General features: G+C 44.5%; 1 protein-coding gene across 1 annotated transcript in view; it reads left to right on the plus strand.

Annotated features, from left to right (window-relative positions):
* The window catches only part of LOC133551135 (mucin-19-like), a 55,888-nt gene that overhangs the window by 15,036 nt on the left and 23,445 nt on the right, over positions 1-17,407 (plus strand). Inside the window, exons 2-3 of the mRNA XM_061897520.1 lie at positions 9,385-9,455; positions 9,529-17,400. Coding sequence (XP_061753504.1) covers positions 9,407-9,455; positions 9,529-17,400 — 7,921 coding nt within the window. The 5' untranslated portion in view covers positions 9,385-9,406. The remainder of the gene's footprint in view (positions 1-9,384; positions 9,456-9,528; positions 17,401-17,407) is intronic.

The raw sequence follows: 17,407 nt of genomic DNA on the forward strand, positions 1-17,407 counted from the left end.
GGTTACCTCCAAACTGAATGCGTTGGGAGGGACAGGACATAAGAGGTCGAGTCACCCTGACCTAGTCCTAGTTCTGATGGTGGGGTGATGTTTGAACATTGGACAGTTGCAGGGGTTGTTGTACTACAATCAGGCCATCAGGGGGCGTATAAATAAGAAGGGAAGACCAAGCCTGATGTGCGCTCTTTCTTACTTCCTTCATGAGAGTTCACCATCTTTCATCTCACAAGACACTGTCTGTAATTCATATCCATGCAATCCAACTTTGGACTATCTGATTATGAGTAAACAAACTCTTTTAACAAATTCTCTATTGTTCCTGTTCTAGATTCGGACTTTTCTTCTACATAACATTTGCATCACGAACCGACTTTTCTACTGCAGCTAGCAATGAAGCACACCACACATTACTGGATATATTTCCCACACTTTATGACCGTCATTGTCCTTTGAGACAATATGTCTTTTTTTGTCTTCTTTCTGTCTTGCCTGTGGTGAGGCCGGTCATATTTTTTTCTCCTCCCGTCTTCTCCTTGCTTGCTCTCTTTGTTTTGTCTTGTTTACACTTTTTTTAAGCTTCTTTCTTTGCGCTGTCCTTCAAATCTAAACATCAGACATGGAATTGATTAGCTGGACTCTCAACTCTGTTATGAAGGTGTCTGTTACTACATGATATATATACTTGCAGTGTGTATATTGGACATATTGTTATGAAGGTGTCTGTTATTACATGTTTTATATACTTGCAGTGTGTATATTGTACATATTACATATTGTTATGAAGGTGTCTGTTACTACATTATATATACTCTTGCAGTGTGTATATTGTACATATTACATATTGTTATGAAGGTGTCTGTTACTACATGATATATATACTTGCAGTGTGTATATTGTACATATTGTTATGAAGGTGTCTGTTACTACATGATATATATACTTGCAGTGTGTATATTGTACATATTACATATTGTTATGAAGGTGTCTGTTACTACATGATATAAATACTTGCAGTGTGTATATTGTACATATTACATATTGTTATGAAGGTGTCTGTTACTACATGATATAAATACTTGCAGTGTGTATATTGTACATATTACATATTGTTATGAAGGTGTCTGTTACTACATGATATAAATACTTGCAGTGTGTATATTGTACATATTGTTATGAAGGTGTCTGTTACTACATGATATATATACTTGCAGTGTGTAATTGTACATATTAAATATTGTTATGAAGGTGTCTGTTACTACATGATATAAATACTTGCAGTGTGTATATTGTACATATTGTTATGAAAGTGTCTGTTACTACATGATATAAATACTTGCAGTGTGTATATTGTACATATTGTTATGAAGGTGTCTGTTACTACATGATATAAATACTTGCAGTGTGTATATTGTACATATTGTTATGAAGGTGTCTGTTACTACATGATATAAATACTTGCAGTGTGTATATTGTACATATTGTTATGAAGGTGTCTGTTACTACATGATATATATACTTGCAGTGTGTATATTGTACATATTACATATTGTTATGAAGGTGTCTGTTACTACATGATATATATACTTGCAGTGTGTATATTGGACATATTACATATTGTTATGAAGGTGTCTGTTACTACATGATATATATACTTGCAGTGTGTATATTGTACATATTACATATTGTTATGAAGGTGTCTGTTACTACATGATGTAGATACTTGCAGTGTGTATATTGTACATATTACATATTGTTATGAAGGTGTCTGTTACTACATGATATATATACTTGCAGTGTGTATATTGGACATATTACATATTGTTATGAAGGTGTCTGTTACTACATGATATATATACTTGCAGTGTGTATATTGTACATATTACATATTGTTATGAAGGTGTCTGTTACTACATGATGTAGATACTTGCAGTGTGTATATTGTACATATTACATATTGTTATGAAGGTGTCTGTTACTACATGATATATATACTTGCAGTGTGTATATTGGACATATTACATATTGTTATGAAGGTGTCTGTTACTACATGATATATATACTTGCAGTGTGTATATTGTACATATTACATATTGTTATGAAGGTGTCTGTTACTACATGATGTAGATACTTGCAGTGTGTATATTGTACATATTACATATTGTTATGAAGGTGTCTGTTACTACATGATATATATACTTGCAGTGTGTATATTGTACATATTACATATTGTTATGAAGGTGTCTGTTACTACATGATGTAGATACTTGCATTGTGTATATTGTACATATTGTTATGAAGGTGTCTGTTATTACATGATATATATACTTGCAGTGTGTATATTGGACATATTGTTATGAAGGTGTCTGTTATTACATGTTTTATATACTTGCTGTGTGTATATTGTACATATTACATATTGTTATGAAGGTGTCTGTTACTACATTATATATATACTTGCAGTGTGTATATTGTACATATTACATATTGTTATGAAGGTGTCTGTTACTACATGATATATATACTTGCAGTGTGTATATTGTACATATTACATATTGTTATGAAGGTGTCTGTTACTACATTATATATATACTTGCAGTGTGTATATTGTACATATTACATATTGTTATGAAGGTGTCTGTTACTACATGATATATATACTTGCAGTGTGTATATTGTACATATTACATATTGTTATGAAGGTGTCTGTTACTACATGATGTAGATACTTGCAGTGTGTATATTGTACATATTGTTATGAAGGTGTCTGTTACTACATGATATATATACTTGCAGTGTGTATATTGTACATATTGTTATGAAGGTGTGTGTTACTACATGATATACTTGCAGTGTGTATAATGTACATATTACATGTAGTTATGAAGGTGTCTGTTACTACATTATATATACTCTTGCAGTGTGTATATTGTACATATTACATATTGTTATGAAGGTGTCTGTTACTACATGATGTAGATACTTGCAGTGTGTATATTGTACATATTGTTATGAAGGTGTCTGTTACTACATTATATAAATACTTGCAGTGTGTATATTGTACATATTGTTATGAAGGTGTCTGTTACTACATGATATAAATACTTGCAGTGTGTATATTGTACATATTACATATTGTTATGAAGGTGTCTGTTACTACATGATGTAGATACTTGCATTGTGAATATTGTACATATTACATATTGTTATGAAGGTGTCTGTTATTACATTATATAAATACTTGCAGTGTGTATATTGTACATATTGTTATGAAGGTGTCTGTTACTACATGATGTAGATACTTGCATTGTGTATATTGTACATATTGTTATGAAGGTGTCTGTTACTACATGATATAAATACTTGCAGTGTGTATATTGTACATATTACATATTGTTATGAAGGTGTCTGTTACTACATGATATATATACTTGCAGTGTGTATATTGTACATGTTACATATTGTTATGAAGGTGTCTGTTACTACATGATATAAATACTTGCAGTGTGTATATTGTACATATTACATATTGTTATGAAGGTGTCTGTTACTACATGATATAAATACTTGCAGTGTGTATATTGTACATATTACATATTGTTATGAAGGTGTCTGTTATTACATGATATAAATACTATAAAGGTGTGCATAATAACAAATATAAACTCCAATTAAGTATGCATTCCAGAGCCACAAACGGCTATTATGTTGTCTCTTTCGCCATCTAGAGGCCAGACGACAACATCGCAGTTGCAATGACCTTAAATCAGGGTCAGCAACTGTTTTGAATGCAAGAGCTACTTCTTGGGTACTGATTCATGTGAAGGGCTAACAGTTTGATACACCCTTAAATAAATTGCCAGAAATAACCAATTTACTCAATTTACCTTTAATATATATATATATATATATATATATATATATATATATATATATATATATATATATATATATATATATATATATATATATGTATATAAAAAATGGGTATTTCTGTCCGTCATTCCGTCGTACATTTTTTATCTTTTTACCGAAGGTTTTTTGTAGGGAATAAATGATGAACAAAACACTTAATTGAACGGTTTTAAAGAGTAAAAAACACGAAAAAAAATGAAAATTTAATTATGAAACATGGTTTATCTTCAGTTGAGTTTTCAGGATGGACCGCTCGCCTGTATCGGTTGGGGACATCTCTACGCTGCTGATCCGCTTGAGATGGTTTCCTGTGGACGGGACTCTCACTGCTGTCTTGGAGCCACTATGGATTGAACTTTCACAGTATCATGTTAGACCCGCTCGACATCCATTGCTTTCGGTCCCCTAGAGGGGGGGGGGGGGTTGCCCACATCTGAGGTCCTCTCCAAGGTTTCTCATAGTCAGCATTGTCGCTGGCGTCCCACTGAATGTGAATTCTCCCTGCCCACTGGGTGTGAGTTTTCCTTGCCCTTTTGTGGGTTCTTCCGAGGATGTTGTAGTCGTAATGATTTGTGCAGTCCTTTGAGACATTTGTGATTTGGGGCTATATAAATAAACATTGATTGATTGATTGATACCAAAATGGATACATGGATGATACAGCAGAGGATTGGGAGAATGTCATGTGGTCAGATGAAACCAAAATAGAACTTTTTTGGTATAAACTCAACTGGTGGTGTTTGGAAGAAGAAGAATACTGAGTTGCATCCCAAGAGCACCATACCTACTGTGAAGCATGGAGGTGGAAACATCATGCTTTGGGGCTGTTTTTCTGCTAAGGGGACAGGACGATTGATCCATGTTAAGGAAAGAATGAATGGGGCCATGTATCCTGAGATTTGGAGCCAAAACCTCCTTCCATCAGTGAGAGCTTTGAATGCTTGACCAAATACTTATTTTCCACCATCATTTACAAATAAATTCTTTAAAATTCCTGGATTTTTTTTCACATTCTGTCTCTCACGCTGCATAATATCATCAAAAGGTTCAGAGAATCTGGAGAAATCACTGCACGTAAGCGGCATGGCCGGAAACCAACATTGAATGACCGTGACCTTCGATTCCTTTAGACGGCACTGTATCAAAAACCGACATCAATCTCTAAAGGATATCACCACATGGGCTCTGGAACACTTCAGAAAACCACTGTCACTAAATACAGTTGGTCGCTACATCTGTAAGTGCAAGTTAAAGCTCTACTATGCAAAGCGAAAGCCATTTATCAACAACATCCAGAAACGCCGCCGGCTTCGCTGGGCCCGAGATCATCTAAGATGGACTGATGCAAAGTGGATAAGTGTTCTGTGGTCTGACGAGTCCACTTTTCAAATTGTTTTTGGAAATATTCCACATCGTGTCATCCGGACCAAAGGGGAAGCGAACCATCCAGACTGTTATCGACGCAAAGTGTAAAAGCCAGCATGTGTGATGGTATGGGGGTGCATTAGTGCCCAAGGCATGGGTAACTTACACATCTTTGAAGGCACCATTAATGCTGAAAGGTACATACAGCTTTTGGAACAACATATGCTGCCATCTAAGCGCCGTCGTTTTCATGCACGCCCCTGCTTATTTCAGCAAGACAATGCCAAGACACATTCAGCACGTGTTACAACAGCCTGCAGTCCAGACCTGTCTCCCATGGAAAATGTGAAGCGTAAAATAGGACAGCGGAGACCCCGGACTGTTGAAGGACTGAAGCTCTACATAAAACAAGAATGGGAAATAATTCCACTTTCAAAACTTCAACAATTAGTTTCCTCAGTTCCCAATCATTTATTGAGTGTTGTTAAAAGAAACGGTGATGTAACACAGTGGTGAACATGCCCTTTCCCAACTACTTAGGCACATGTTGCAGCCATGAAATTCTACGTTAATTGGATAACAGTTGAAGTGTACCTATGATGAAAATTACAGACCTCTGTCATCCTTTGAAGTGAGAGAACTTGCACAATCGCTGCCTGACTAAATACTTTTTTGCCCCACTGTATATATTTGCAGTGTGTATATTGTACAAATTACATATTGTTATGAAGGTGTGTGTTACTACATGATATCTACAAACCCCGTTTCCATATGAGTTGGGAAATGGTGTTAGATGTAAATATAAACAGAATACAATGATTTGTAAATCATTTTCAACCCATATTCAGTTGAATATGCTACAAAGACAACATATTTGATGTTCAAACTCACAAACTATTTTTTGCAAATAATAATTCACTTAGAATTTCATGGCTGCAACACGTGCCAAAGTAGTTGGGAAAGGGCATGTTCACCACTGTGTTACATCACCTTTTCTTTTAACAACACTCAATAAACGTTTGGGAACTGAGGAAACTAATTGTTGAAGCTTTGAAAGTGGAATTCTTTCCCATTCTTGTTTTATGTAGAGCTTCAGTCCTTCAACAGTCCGGAGTCTCCGCTGTCCTATTTTACGCTTCACACATTTTCCATGGGAGACAGGTCTGGACTGCAGGCGGGTCAGGAAAGCACCCGCACTCTTTTTTTTTTTACAAAGCCACGCTGTTGTAACACGTGCTGAATGTGGCCTGGCATTGTCTTGCTGAAATAAGCAGGGGCGTCCATGAAAAAGACGGCGCTTAGATGGCAGCATATGTTGTTCCAAAACCTGTATGTACCTTTCAGCATTAATGGTGCCTTCACAGATGTGTAAGTTACCCATGCCTTGGGCACTAATGCACCCCCATACCATCACACATGCTGGCTTTTACACTTTGCGTCGATAAAAGTCTGGATGGTTCGCTTCCCCTTTGGTCCGGATGACACGATGTGGAATATTTCCAAAAACAATTTGAAATGTGGACTCGTCAGACCACAGAACACTTTTCTACTTTGCATCAGTCCATCTTAGATGATCTCGGGCCCAGAGAACCCGGCGACGTTTCTGGATGTTGTTGATAAATGGCTTTCGCTTTACATAGTAGAGCTTTAACTTGCACTTACAGATGTAGCGACCAACTGTATTTAGTGACAGTGGTTTTATGAAGTGTTCTTGAGCCCATGTGGTGATATCCTTTAGAGATTGATGTCGGTTTTTGATACAGTGCTGTCTGAGGGATCGGAAATGTTGGTTTCCGGCCATGCCGCTTACGCTGAGTGATTTCTCCAGATTCTCTGAACCTTTTGATGATATTATGGAGCGTAGATGTTGAAATCCCTAAATTTCTTGCAATGTCACTTTGAGAAAGGTTGTTCTTAAACTGTTTGACTATTTGCTCACGCAGTTGTGGACAAAGGGGTGTACCTCGCCCCATCCTTTCTTGTGAAAGACTGAGCATTTTTTGGGAAGCTGTTTTTATACCCAATCATGGACTACAGGCAGGCCAGTCTAGTACCCGCACTCTTTTACTATGAAGCCACGCTGTTGTAACACGTGGCTTGGCATTATCTTGCTGAAATAAGCAGGGGCGTCCATGATAACGTAGCTTGAATGACAACATATGTTGTTCCAAAACCTGTATGTACCTTTCAGCATTAATGGTGCCTTCACAGATGTGTAAGTTACCCATGCCTTGGGCACTAATGCACCCCCATACCCTCACAGACGCTGGCTTATGAATTTTGTGCCTATAACAATCCGGATGGTTATTTTCCTCGTTCTTAAGGAGGACACCACGTCCACAGTTTCCAAATATAATTTGAAATGTGGACTCGTCGGACCACAGAACACTTTTTCACTTTGCATCAGTCCATCTTAGATGATCTCGGGCCCAGAGAAGCCAATGGTATTTCTGGGTGTTGTTGATAAATGGCTTTTGCTTTGCATAGTAGAGTTTTAACTTGCACTTACAGATGTAGCGACCAACTGTACATAGTGAAAGTGGTTTTCTGAAGTGTTCCTGAGCCCATGTGGTGATATCCTTTGCACACTGATGTCGGTTTTCGATGCAGTACAGTCTGAGGGATCAAAGGTCCGTAATATCATCACTTACGTGCAGTGATTTCTCCAGATTCTCTGAACCTTTTGATGATTTTACGGACCGTAGATGGTAAAATCCCTAAATTCCTTGCAATAGCTCGTTGAGAAATGTTGTTCTAAAACTGTTCGACAATTAGCATACAAATTGGTGACCCTCACCCCATCCTTGTTTGTGAATTACTTAGCATTTCATGGAAGCTGTTTTTTATAGCCAATCATGGCACCCACCTGTTCCCAATTAGCCTGCACACCTGTGGGATGTTCCAAATAAGTGTTTGATGAGCATTCCTCAACTTTATCAGTATTTATTGCCACCTTTCCCAACTTCTTTGTCACGTGTTGCTGGCATCAAATTATAAAGTTAATGATTATTTTCAACAACAAAAAAATGTTTATGAGTTTGAACATCAAATATGTTATCTTTGTAGCATATTCAACTGAATATGGCTTGAAAAGGATTTGCAAATCATTGTATTCTGTTTATATATAGTTTCAGAAGACAGCGCGTCCATGGGGTTTTTCAGATCAACTAGGCGACGCGAATTGAATGTGTTGTTTTTTAGGTTGGTCTCTCCAAAGCTTTGGAATAAATTGCAAAATACCTATTCTGTTCTGGGTTATCATTTAAAATCATCTTATGTGTCATGAAAAGAACCTGGGATTGACCAGCAACTTAAATTCCCTCTGAGGAACATCTGGTCCAAACGCAACAGTATGTATGTGTGTATTTGTCGACAAGTGTGCTTATTTCAAATAATCTAACAAAAATACCTATTTCCGTCCATCTGTCCTCTTCCACTTATCCGAAGTCGGGTTGCGGGGGCAGAAGCCTAAGCAGAGAAAGAAGAATAAAGTGGAATAAAGAGTTAACAAAGTATATTTAGTTTACAATGTTGTTTTAACGGGTTTGTAATTTTTTTTTTCCATTGAAAACATAGATTTTTTCCCCAGTGGAAAAACTGAAAAAAGCCTAAAGGGAAACTGCACTTTTTTCCCTTCGTCACTGATTATTTCTCACTGCAGACGTCATGAGAGCCAAGAAACAGTACAAAACATCACTTACTGTACATGGTCTGCTGTCATTAGGACGCCAATTGCTAGGATGTTTATATGTTCCCATTTAGATGAAGAATGACTCATAATCATCACAACGAAAAGGGGGGGTGAAACCAAGCGTCTTTTTGTGTCGTTCTCGCCATTCCCATGTCTAAATTGGCTGTCAAAGTGTACCAACTTGTTGGAAAGATCAGTTCCCCTCTAAAGTTCTCCGACTACCTTAGAGTCCAGTCCAGGTTTGGAAGTCCTGAGATATCCTGTTCTTCACTGCAGGAATATTTTTCATGTTACTTGCTGTGAAAATGTAGCAGCAACACCATAAATAAATCCATTAAGTTATTATACCGAGAAAGAACAGGTTGTGTTTTTTACATTCACCATCAATACTGAAATACCATTTTATACTTTTACAGAATACAAAACCTGAAGCGGAAGATGCACAAGATGACCCGAACAGCAACTTTTCTTTTTATTTTAGTTTTTGGTAAGTACTTGTATCTAACAGTTATAAAACATCTCTAAATGCCATCACAAACTAAGCATACCAATGTAAACAGGACTCAAGAGTGAATCTGCGGAGGGAGGACTTCAAGGATTCAGGATTAGCACACGACACCTCAACACCAAACCTGGCAAACCAGGCACTACTTGTGACCTAAACACCCTAAACATCAAAGGGCCTACAGACAGCCAAGGCACCCCTGAATTCCCACACAAATATCCAAGCACCACAGGCACCGAAAGCAGCCCAAGTACCACAAACTCGACAGACAGCGCAAGCACGACAGGCTCAACAGCAAGCTTAAGCACCACAAGAACCACAGAGAGCTTAAACACAGCAGAAACGACAGAGAGAACTGACACTTCAGGTACCACAGACAGCCAAAGTACAACAACTCCAACAGACAGCACAAGCACCACAGGTTCCACAGACAGCGCTAATACAGCTGGTACTTCGGACAGTCCAGGTCCAAAAGACACCACCATGAACCCAAGCAGCACAAGCCTAACAAGCAGCACTGAAATGGCAAGTACCACAAGCAACCTAAGTACCACGAACCCAATGGACAGCACGAGCAGCACAGGTCCCACAGACAGTACTAATACATCTGGTACTTCGGACAGTCCAGGTCCCACAGACAACACCATGAACCCAAGCACCACAGGCCCAACAGGCAGCACTGAAATGGCAAGTACCACAAGCAGTCCAAGTACCACAAACCCAATGGACAGCGCGAGAACCACAGGCCCAACAAATAGCGCAAGCACCACAGGTCCCACAGACAGCACTAATACAGCTGGTACTTCGGACGGTCCAGGTCCCACAGACACCACCATGAATCCAAGCACCACAGGCTCAACAGACAGCACAAGCACCACAGGTCCCACAGTCAGCACTAATACAGCTGGTACTTCTGACAGCCCAGGTCCCACAGACACCACCATGAACCCAAGCACTACACGCCCAACAGGCACCACTGAAATGGCAAGTGCCACAAGCAGCTCTAGTACCACAAACCCAATGGACAGCGTGAGCAACACAGGTCCCACGGACAACACTAATACACCTGGTACTTCGGACAGCCCAGGTCCCATAGAAACAACCGTGAACCCAAGCAGCACAGGCCTAACAGGCAGCACTGAAATGGCAAGTACCACAAGCAGTCCAAGTACCACAAACCCAATGGACAGCGCGAGTACCACAGGCCCAACAAATAGCGCAAGCACCACAGGTCCCACAGACAGCACTAATACAGCTGGTACTTCGGACGGTCCAGGTCCCACAGACACCACCATGAACCCAATTACTACACGCCCAACAGGCACCACTGAAATGGCAAGTGCCACGAGCAGCTCTAGTACCACAAACCCAATGGACAGCGTGAGTAGCACAGGTCCCACGGACAGCACTAATACAGCTGGTACTTCGGACAGTCCAGGTCTCACAGACACCACCATGAACCCAAGCAGCACAGGCCTGACAGGCAGCACTGAAATGGCAAGTACCACAAGCCGTCCAAGTACCACAAACCCAATGGACAGCGCGAGTACCACAGGTCCCACAGACAGCACAAATACAGCTGGTACTTCGGACAGTCCAGCTCCCACAGACACCACCATGAACCCAAGCACTACACGCCCAACAGTCACCACTGAAATGGCAAGTGCCACGAGCAGTCCAAGTACCACAAACCCAATGGACAGCGCAAGTACCACAGGCCCAACAAATAGCGCAAGCACCACAGGTCCCACAGTCAGCACTAATACAGCTGGTACTTCTGACAGTCCAGGTCCCACAGACACCACCATGAACCCAATTACTACACGCCCAACAGGCACCACTGAAATGGCAAGTGCCACGAGCAGCTCTAGTACCACAAACCCAGTGGACAGCGTGAGTAACACAGGTCCCACGGACAGCACTAATACAGCTGGTACTTCGGACAGCCCAGGTCCTACAGACACCACCATGAACCCAATTACTACACGGCCAACAGGCACCACTGAAATGGCAAGTGCCACAAGCAGTCCAAGTACCACAAACCCAATGGACAGCGCGAGTACCACAGGCCCAACAAATAGCGCAAGCACCACAGGTCCCACAGACAGCACTAATACAGCTGGTACTTCGGACGGTCCAGGTCCCACAGACACCACCATGAATCCAAGCACCACAGGCTCAACAGACAGCACAAGCACCACAGGTCCCACAGACAGCACTAATACACCTGGTACTTCTGACAGCCCAGGTCCCACAGACACCACCATGAACCCAATTACTACACGCCCAACAGGCACCACTGAAATGGCAAGTGCCACGAGCAGCTCTAGTACCACAAACCCAATGGACAGCGTGAGTAACACAGGTCCCACGGACAGCACTAATACACCTGGTACTTCGGACAGCCCAGGTGCCATAGACACCACCATGAACCCAAGCACAACAGGCCTAACAGGCAGCACTGAAATGGCGAGTACCACAAGCAGTCCAAGTACCACTAACCCAATGGACAGCGCGAGTACCACAGGCCCAACAAATAGCGCAAGCACCACAGGCCAAACAGGGAGCACAAGCACCACAGGTCCCACAGTCAGCACTAATAGAGCTGGTACTTCGGACAGCCCAGGTCCCACAGAGACCACCATGAACCCTATTACTACACGCCCAACAGGCACCACTGAAATGGCAAGTGCCACAAGCAGCTCTAGTACCACAAACCCAATGGACAGCGTGAGTAACACAGGTCCCACGGACAGCACTAATACACCTGGTACTTCAGACAGCCCAGGTCCCACAGATACCACCATGAACCCTATTACTACACGCCCAACAGGCACCACTGAAATGGCAAGTGCCACGAGCAGCTCTAGTACCACAAACCCAATGGACAGCGTGAGTAACACAGGTCCCACGGACAGCACTAATACACCTGGTACTTCGGACAGCCCAGGTGCCATAGACACCACCATGAACCCAAGCACAACAGGCCTAACAGGCAGCACTGAAATGGCGAGTACCACAAGCAGTCCAAGTACCACTAACCCAATGGACAGCGCGAGTACCACAGGCCAAACAGGGAGCACAAGCACCACAGGTCCCACAGTCAGCACTAATAGAGCTGGTACTTCGGACAGCCCAGGTCCCACAGAGACCACCATGAACCCTATTACTACACGCCCAACAGGCACCACTGAAATGGCAAGTGCCACAAGCAGCTCTAGTACCACAAACCCAATGGACAGCGTGAGTAACACAGGTCCCACGGACAGCACTAATACACCTGGTACTTCTGACAGCCCAGGTCCCACAGAAACCACCATGAACCCTATTACTACACGCCCAACAGGCACCACTGAAATGGCAAGTACCACAAGCAGTCCAAGTACCACAAACCCAATGGACAGCGCGAGTACCACAGGCCCAACAAATAGCGCAAGCACCACAGGCCCAACAGACAGCACAAGCACCACAGGTCCCACAGTCAGCACTAATACAGCTGGTACTTCTGACAGCCCAGGTCCCACAGACACCACCATGAACCCTATTACTACACGCCCAACAGGCACCACTGAAATGGCAAGTGCCACGAGCAGCTCTAGTACCACAAACCCAATGGACAGCGTGAGTAACACAGGTCCCACGGACAGCACTAATACACCTGGTACTTCGGACAGCCAAGGTGCCATAGACACCACCATGAACCCAAGCACTACACGCCCAACAGTCACCACTGAAATGGCAAGTGCCACGAGCAGTCCAAGTTCCACAAACCCAATGGACAGCGCGAGTACCACAGGCCCAACAAATAGCACAAGCACCACAGGTCCCACAGTCAGCACTAATACACCTGGTACTTCTGACAGCCCAGGTCCCACAGACACCACCATGAACCCAATTACTACACGCCCAACAGGCACCACTGAAATGGCAAGTGCCACGAGCAGCTCTAGTACCACAAACCCAATGGACAGCGTGAGCAACACAGGTCCCACGGACAGCACTAATACAGCTGGTACTTCCGACAACCCAGGTGCCATAGACACCACCATGAACCCAAGCACCACAGGCCTAACAGGCAGCACTGAAATGGCGAGTTCCACAAGCAGTCCAAGTACCACTAACCCAATAGACAGCGCGAGTACCACAGGCCCAACAAATAGCGCAAGCACCACAGGCCCAACAGACAGCACAAGCAACACAGGTCCCACAGTCAGCACTAATACAGCTGGTACTTCTGACAACCCAGGTCCCACAGACACCACCATGAACCCAAGCACTACACGCCCAACAGTCACCACTGAAATGGCAAGTGCCAGGAGCAGTCCAAGTTCCACAAACCCAATGGACAGCGCGAGTACCACAGGCCCAACAAATAGCACAAGCACCACAGGTCCCACAGTCAGCACTAATACACCTGGTACTTCTGACAGCCCAGGTCCTATAGACACCACCATGAACCCAATTACTACACGCCCAACAGGCACCACTGAAATGGCAAGTGCCACGAGCAGCTCTAGTACCACAAACCCAATGGACAGCGTGAGCAACACAGGTCCCACGGACAGCACTAATACACCTGGTACTTCGGACAGCCCAGGTGCCATAGACACCACCATGAACCCAAGCACCACAGGCCTAACAGGCAGCACTGAAATGGCAAGTACCACAAGCAGTCCAAGTACCACAAACCCAATGGACAGCGCGAGTACCACAGGCCCAACAAATAGCGCAAGCACCACAGGCCCAACAGACAGCACAAGCACCATAGGTTCCACGGTCAACACTAATACAGCTGGTACTTCGGACGGTCCAGGTCCCGCAGACACCTCCATGAATCCAAGCACCACAGACTCAACAGACAGCACAAGCACCACAGGTCCCACAGTCAGCACTAATACACCTGGTACTTCTGACAGCCCAGGTCCCACAGATACCACCATGAACCCTATTACTACACGCCCAACAGGCACCACTGAAATGGCAAGTGCCACGAGCAGCTCTAGTACCACAAACCCAATGGACAGCGTGAGTAACACAGGTCCCACGGACAGCACTAATACACCTGGTACTTCTGACAGCCCAGGTCCCACAGATACCACCATGAACCCTATTACTACACGCCCAACAGGCACCACTGAAATGGCAAGTGCCACGAGCAGCTCTAGTACCACAAACCCAATGGACAGCGTGAGTAACACAGGTCCCACGGACAGCACTAATACACCTGGTACTTCGGACAGCCCAGGTGCCATAGACACCACCATGAACCCAAGCACCACAGGCCTAACAGGCAGCACTGAAATGGCAAGTACCACAAGCAGTCCAAGTACCACTAACCCAATGGACAGCGCGAGTACCACAGGCCCAACAAATAGCGCAAGCACCACAGGTCCCACAGTCAGCACTAATACAGCTGGTACTTCCGACAACCCAGGTCCCACAGACACCACCATGAACCCAAGCACTACACGCCCAACAGTCACCACTGAAATGGCAAGTGCCACAAGCAGTCCAAGTTCCACAAACCCAATGGACAGCGCGAGTACCACAGGCCCAACAAATAGCGCAAGCACCACAGGCCCAACAGACAGCACAAGCACCATAGGTTCCACGGTCAACACTAATACAGCTGGTACTTCGGACGGTCCAGGTCCCGCAGACACCTCCATGAATCCAAGCACCACAGACTCAACAGACAGCACAAGCACCACAGGTCCCACAGTCAGCACTAATACACCTGGTACTTCTGACAGCCCAGGTCCCACAGACACCACCATGAACCCAATTACTACACGCCCAACAGGCACCACTGAAATGGCAAGTGCCACGAGCAGCTCTAGTACCACAAACCCAATGGACAGCGTGAGCAACACAGGTCCCACGGACAGCACTAATACAGCTGGTACTTCGGACAGCCCAGGTCCCACAGAAACAACCATGAACCCAAGCACCACAGGCCTAACAGGCAGCACTGAAATGGCGAGTACCACAAGCAGTCCAAGTACCACAAACCCAATGGACAGCGCGAGTACCACAGGCCCAACAAATAGCGCAAGCACCACAGGCCCAACAGACAGCACAAGCACCATAGGTTCCACGGACAGCACTAATACACCTGGTACTTCGGACAGCCCAGGTGCTATAGACACCACCATGAACCCAAGCACTACACGCCCAACAGTCACCACTGAAATGGCAAGTGCCACGAGCAGCTCTAGTACCACAAACCCAATGGACAGCGCGAGTACCACAGGCCCAACAAATAGCGCAAGCACCACAGGCCAAACAGGGAGCACAAGCACCACAGGTCCCACAGTCAGCACTAATACAGCTGGTACTTCTGACAGCCCAGGTCCCACAGACACCACCATGAACCCAATTACTACACGGCCAACAGGCACCACTGAAATGGCAAGTGCCACAAGCAGTCCAAGTACCACAAACCCAATGGACAGCGCGAGTACCACAGGCCCAACAAATAGCGCAAGCACCACAGGTCCCACAGACAGCACTAATACAGCTGGTACTTCGGACGGTCCAGGTCCCACAGACACCACCATGAATCCAAGCACCACAGGCTCAACAGACAGCACAAGCACCACAGGTCCCACAGACAGCACTAATACACCTGGTACTTCTGACAGCCCAGGTCCCACAGACACCACCATGAACCCAATTACTACACGCCCAACAGGCACCACTGAAATGGCAAGTGCCACGAGCAGCTCTAGTACCACAAACCCAATGGACAGCGTGAGTAACACAGGTCCCACGGACAGCACTAATACACCTGGTACTTCGGACAGCCCAGGTGCCATAGACACCACCATGAACCCAAGCACAACAGGCCTAACAGGCAGCACTGAAATGGCGAGTACCACAAGCAGTCCAAGTACCACTAACCCAATGGACAGCGCGAGTACCACAGGCCCAACAAATAGCGCAAGCACCACAGGCCAAACAGGGAGCACAAGCACCACAGGTCCCACAGTCAGCACTAATAGAGCTGGTACTTCGGACAGCCCAGGTCCCACAGAGACCACCATGAACCCTATTACTACACGCCCAACAGGCACCACTGAAATGGCAAGTGCCACAAGCAGCTCTAGTACCACAAACCCAATGGACAGCGTGAGTAACACAGGTCCCACGGACAGCACTAATACACCTGGTACTTCAGACAGCCCAGGTCCCACAGATACCACCATGAACCCTATTACTACACGCCCAACAGGCACCACTGAAATGGCAAGTGCCACGAGCAGCTCTAGTACCACAAACCCAATGGACAGCGTGAGTAACACAGGTCCCACGGACAGCACTAATACACCTGGTACTTCGGACAGCCCAGGTGCCATAGACACCACCATGAACCCAAGCACAACAGGCCTAACAGGCAGCACTGAAATGGCGAGTACCACAAGCAGTCCAAGTACCACTAACCCAATGGACAGCGCGAGTACCACAGGCCCAACAAATAGCGCAAGCACCACAGGCCAAACAGGGAGCACAAGCACCACAGGTCCCACAGTCAGCACTAATACAGCTGGTACTTCGGACAGCCCAGGTCCCACAGAGACCACCATGAACCCTATTACTACACGCCCAACAGGCACCACTGAAATGGCAAGTGCCACAAGCAGCTCTAGTACCACAAACCCAATGGACAGCGTGAGTAACACAGGTCCCACGGACAGCACTAATACACCTGGTACTTCTGACAGCCCAGGTCCCACAGAAACCACCATGAACCCTATTACTACACGCCCAACAGGCACCACTGAAATGGCAAGTACCACAAGCAGTCCAAGTACCACAAACCCAATGGACAGCGCGAGTACCACAGGCCCAACAAATAGCGCAAGCACCACAGGCCCAACAGACAGCACAAGCACCACAGGTCCCACAGTCAGCACTAATACAGCTGGTACTTC

This window comes from Nerophis ophidion, linkage group LG04 (assembly GCF_033978795.1).
Source record: "Nerophis ophidion isolate RoL-2023_Sa linkage group LG04, RoL_Noph_v1.0, whole genome shotgun sequence".
Classification (NCBI taxonomy): Eukaryota; Metazoa; Chordata; class Actinopteri; order Syngnathiformes; family Syngnathidae; genus Nerophis; species Nerophis ophidion.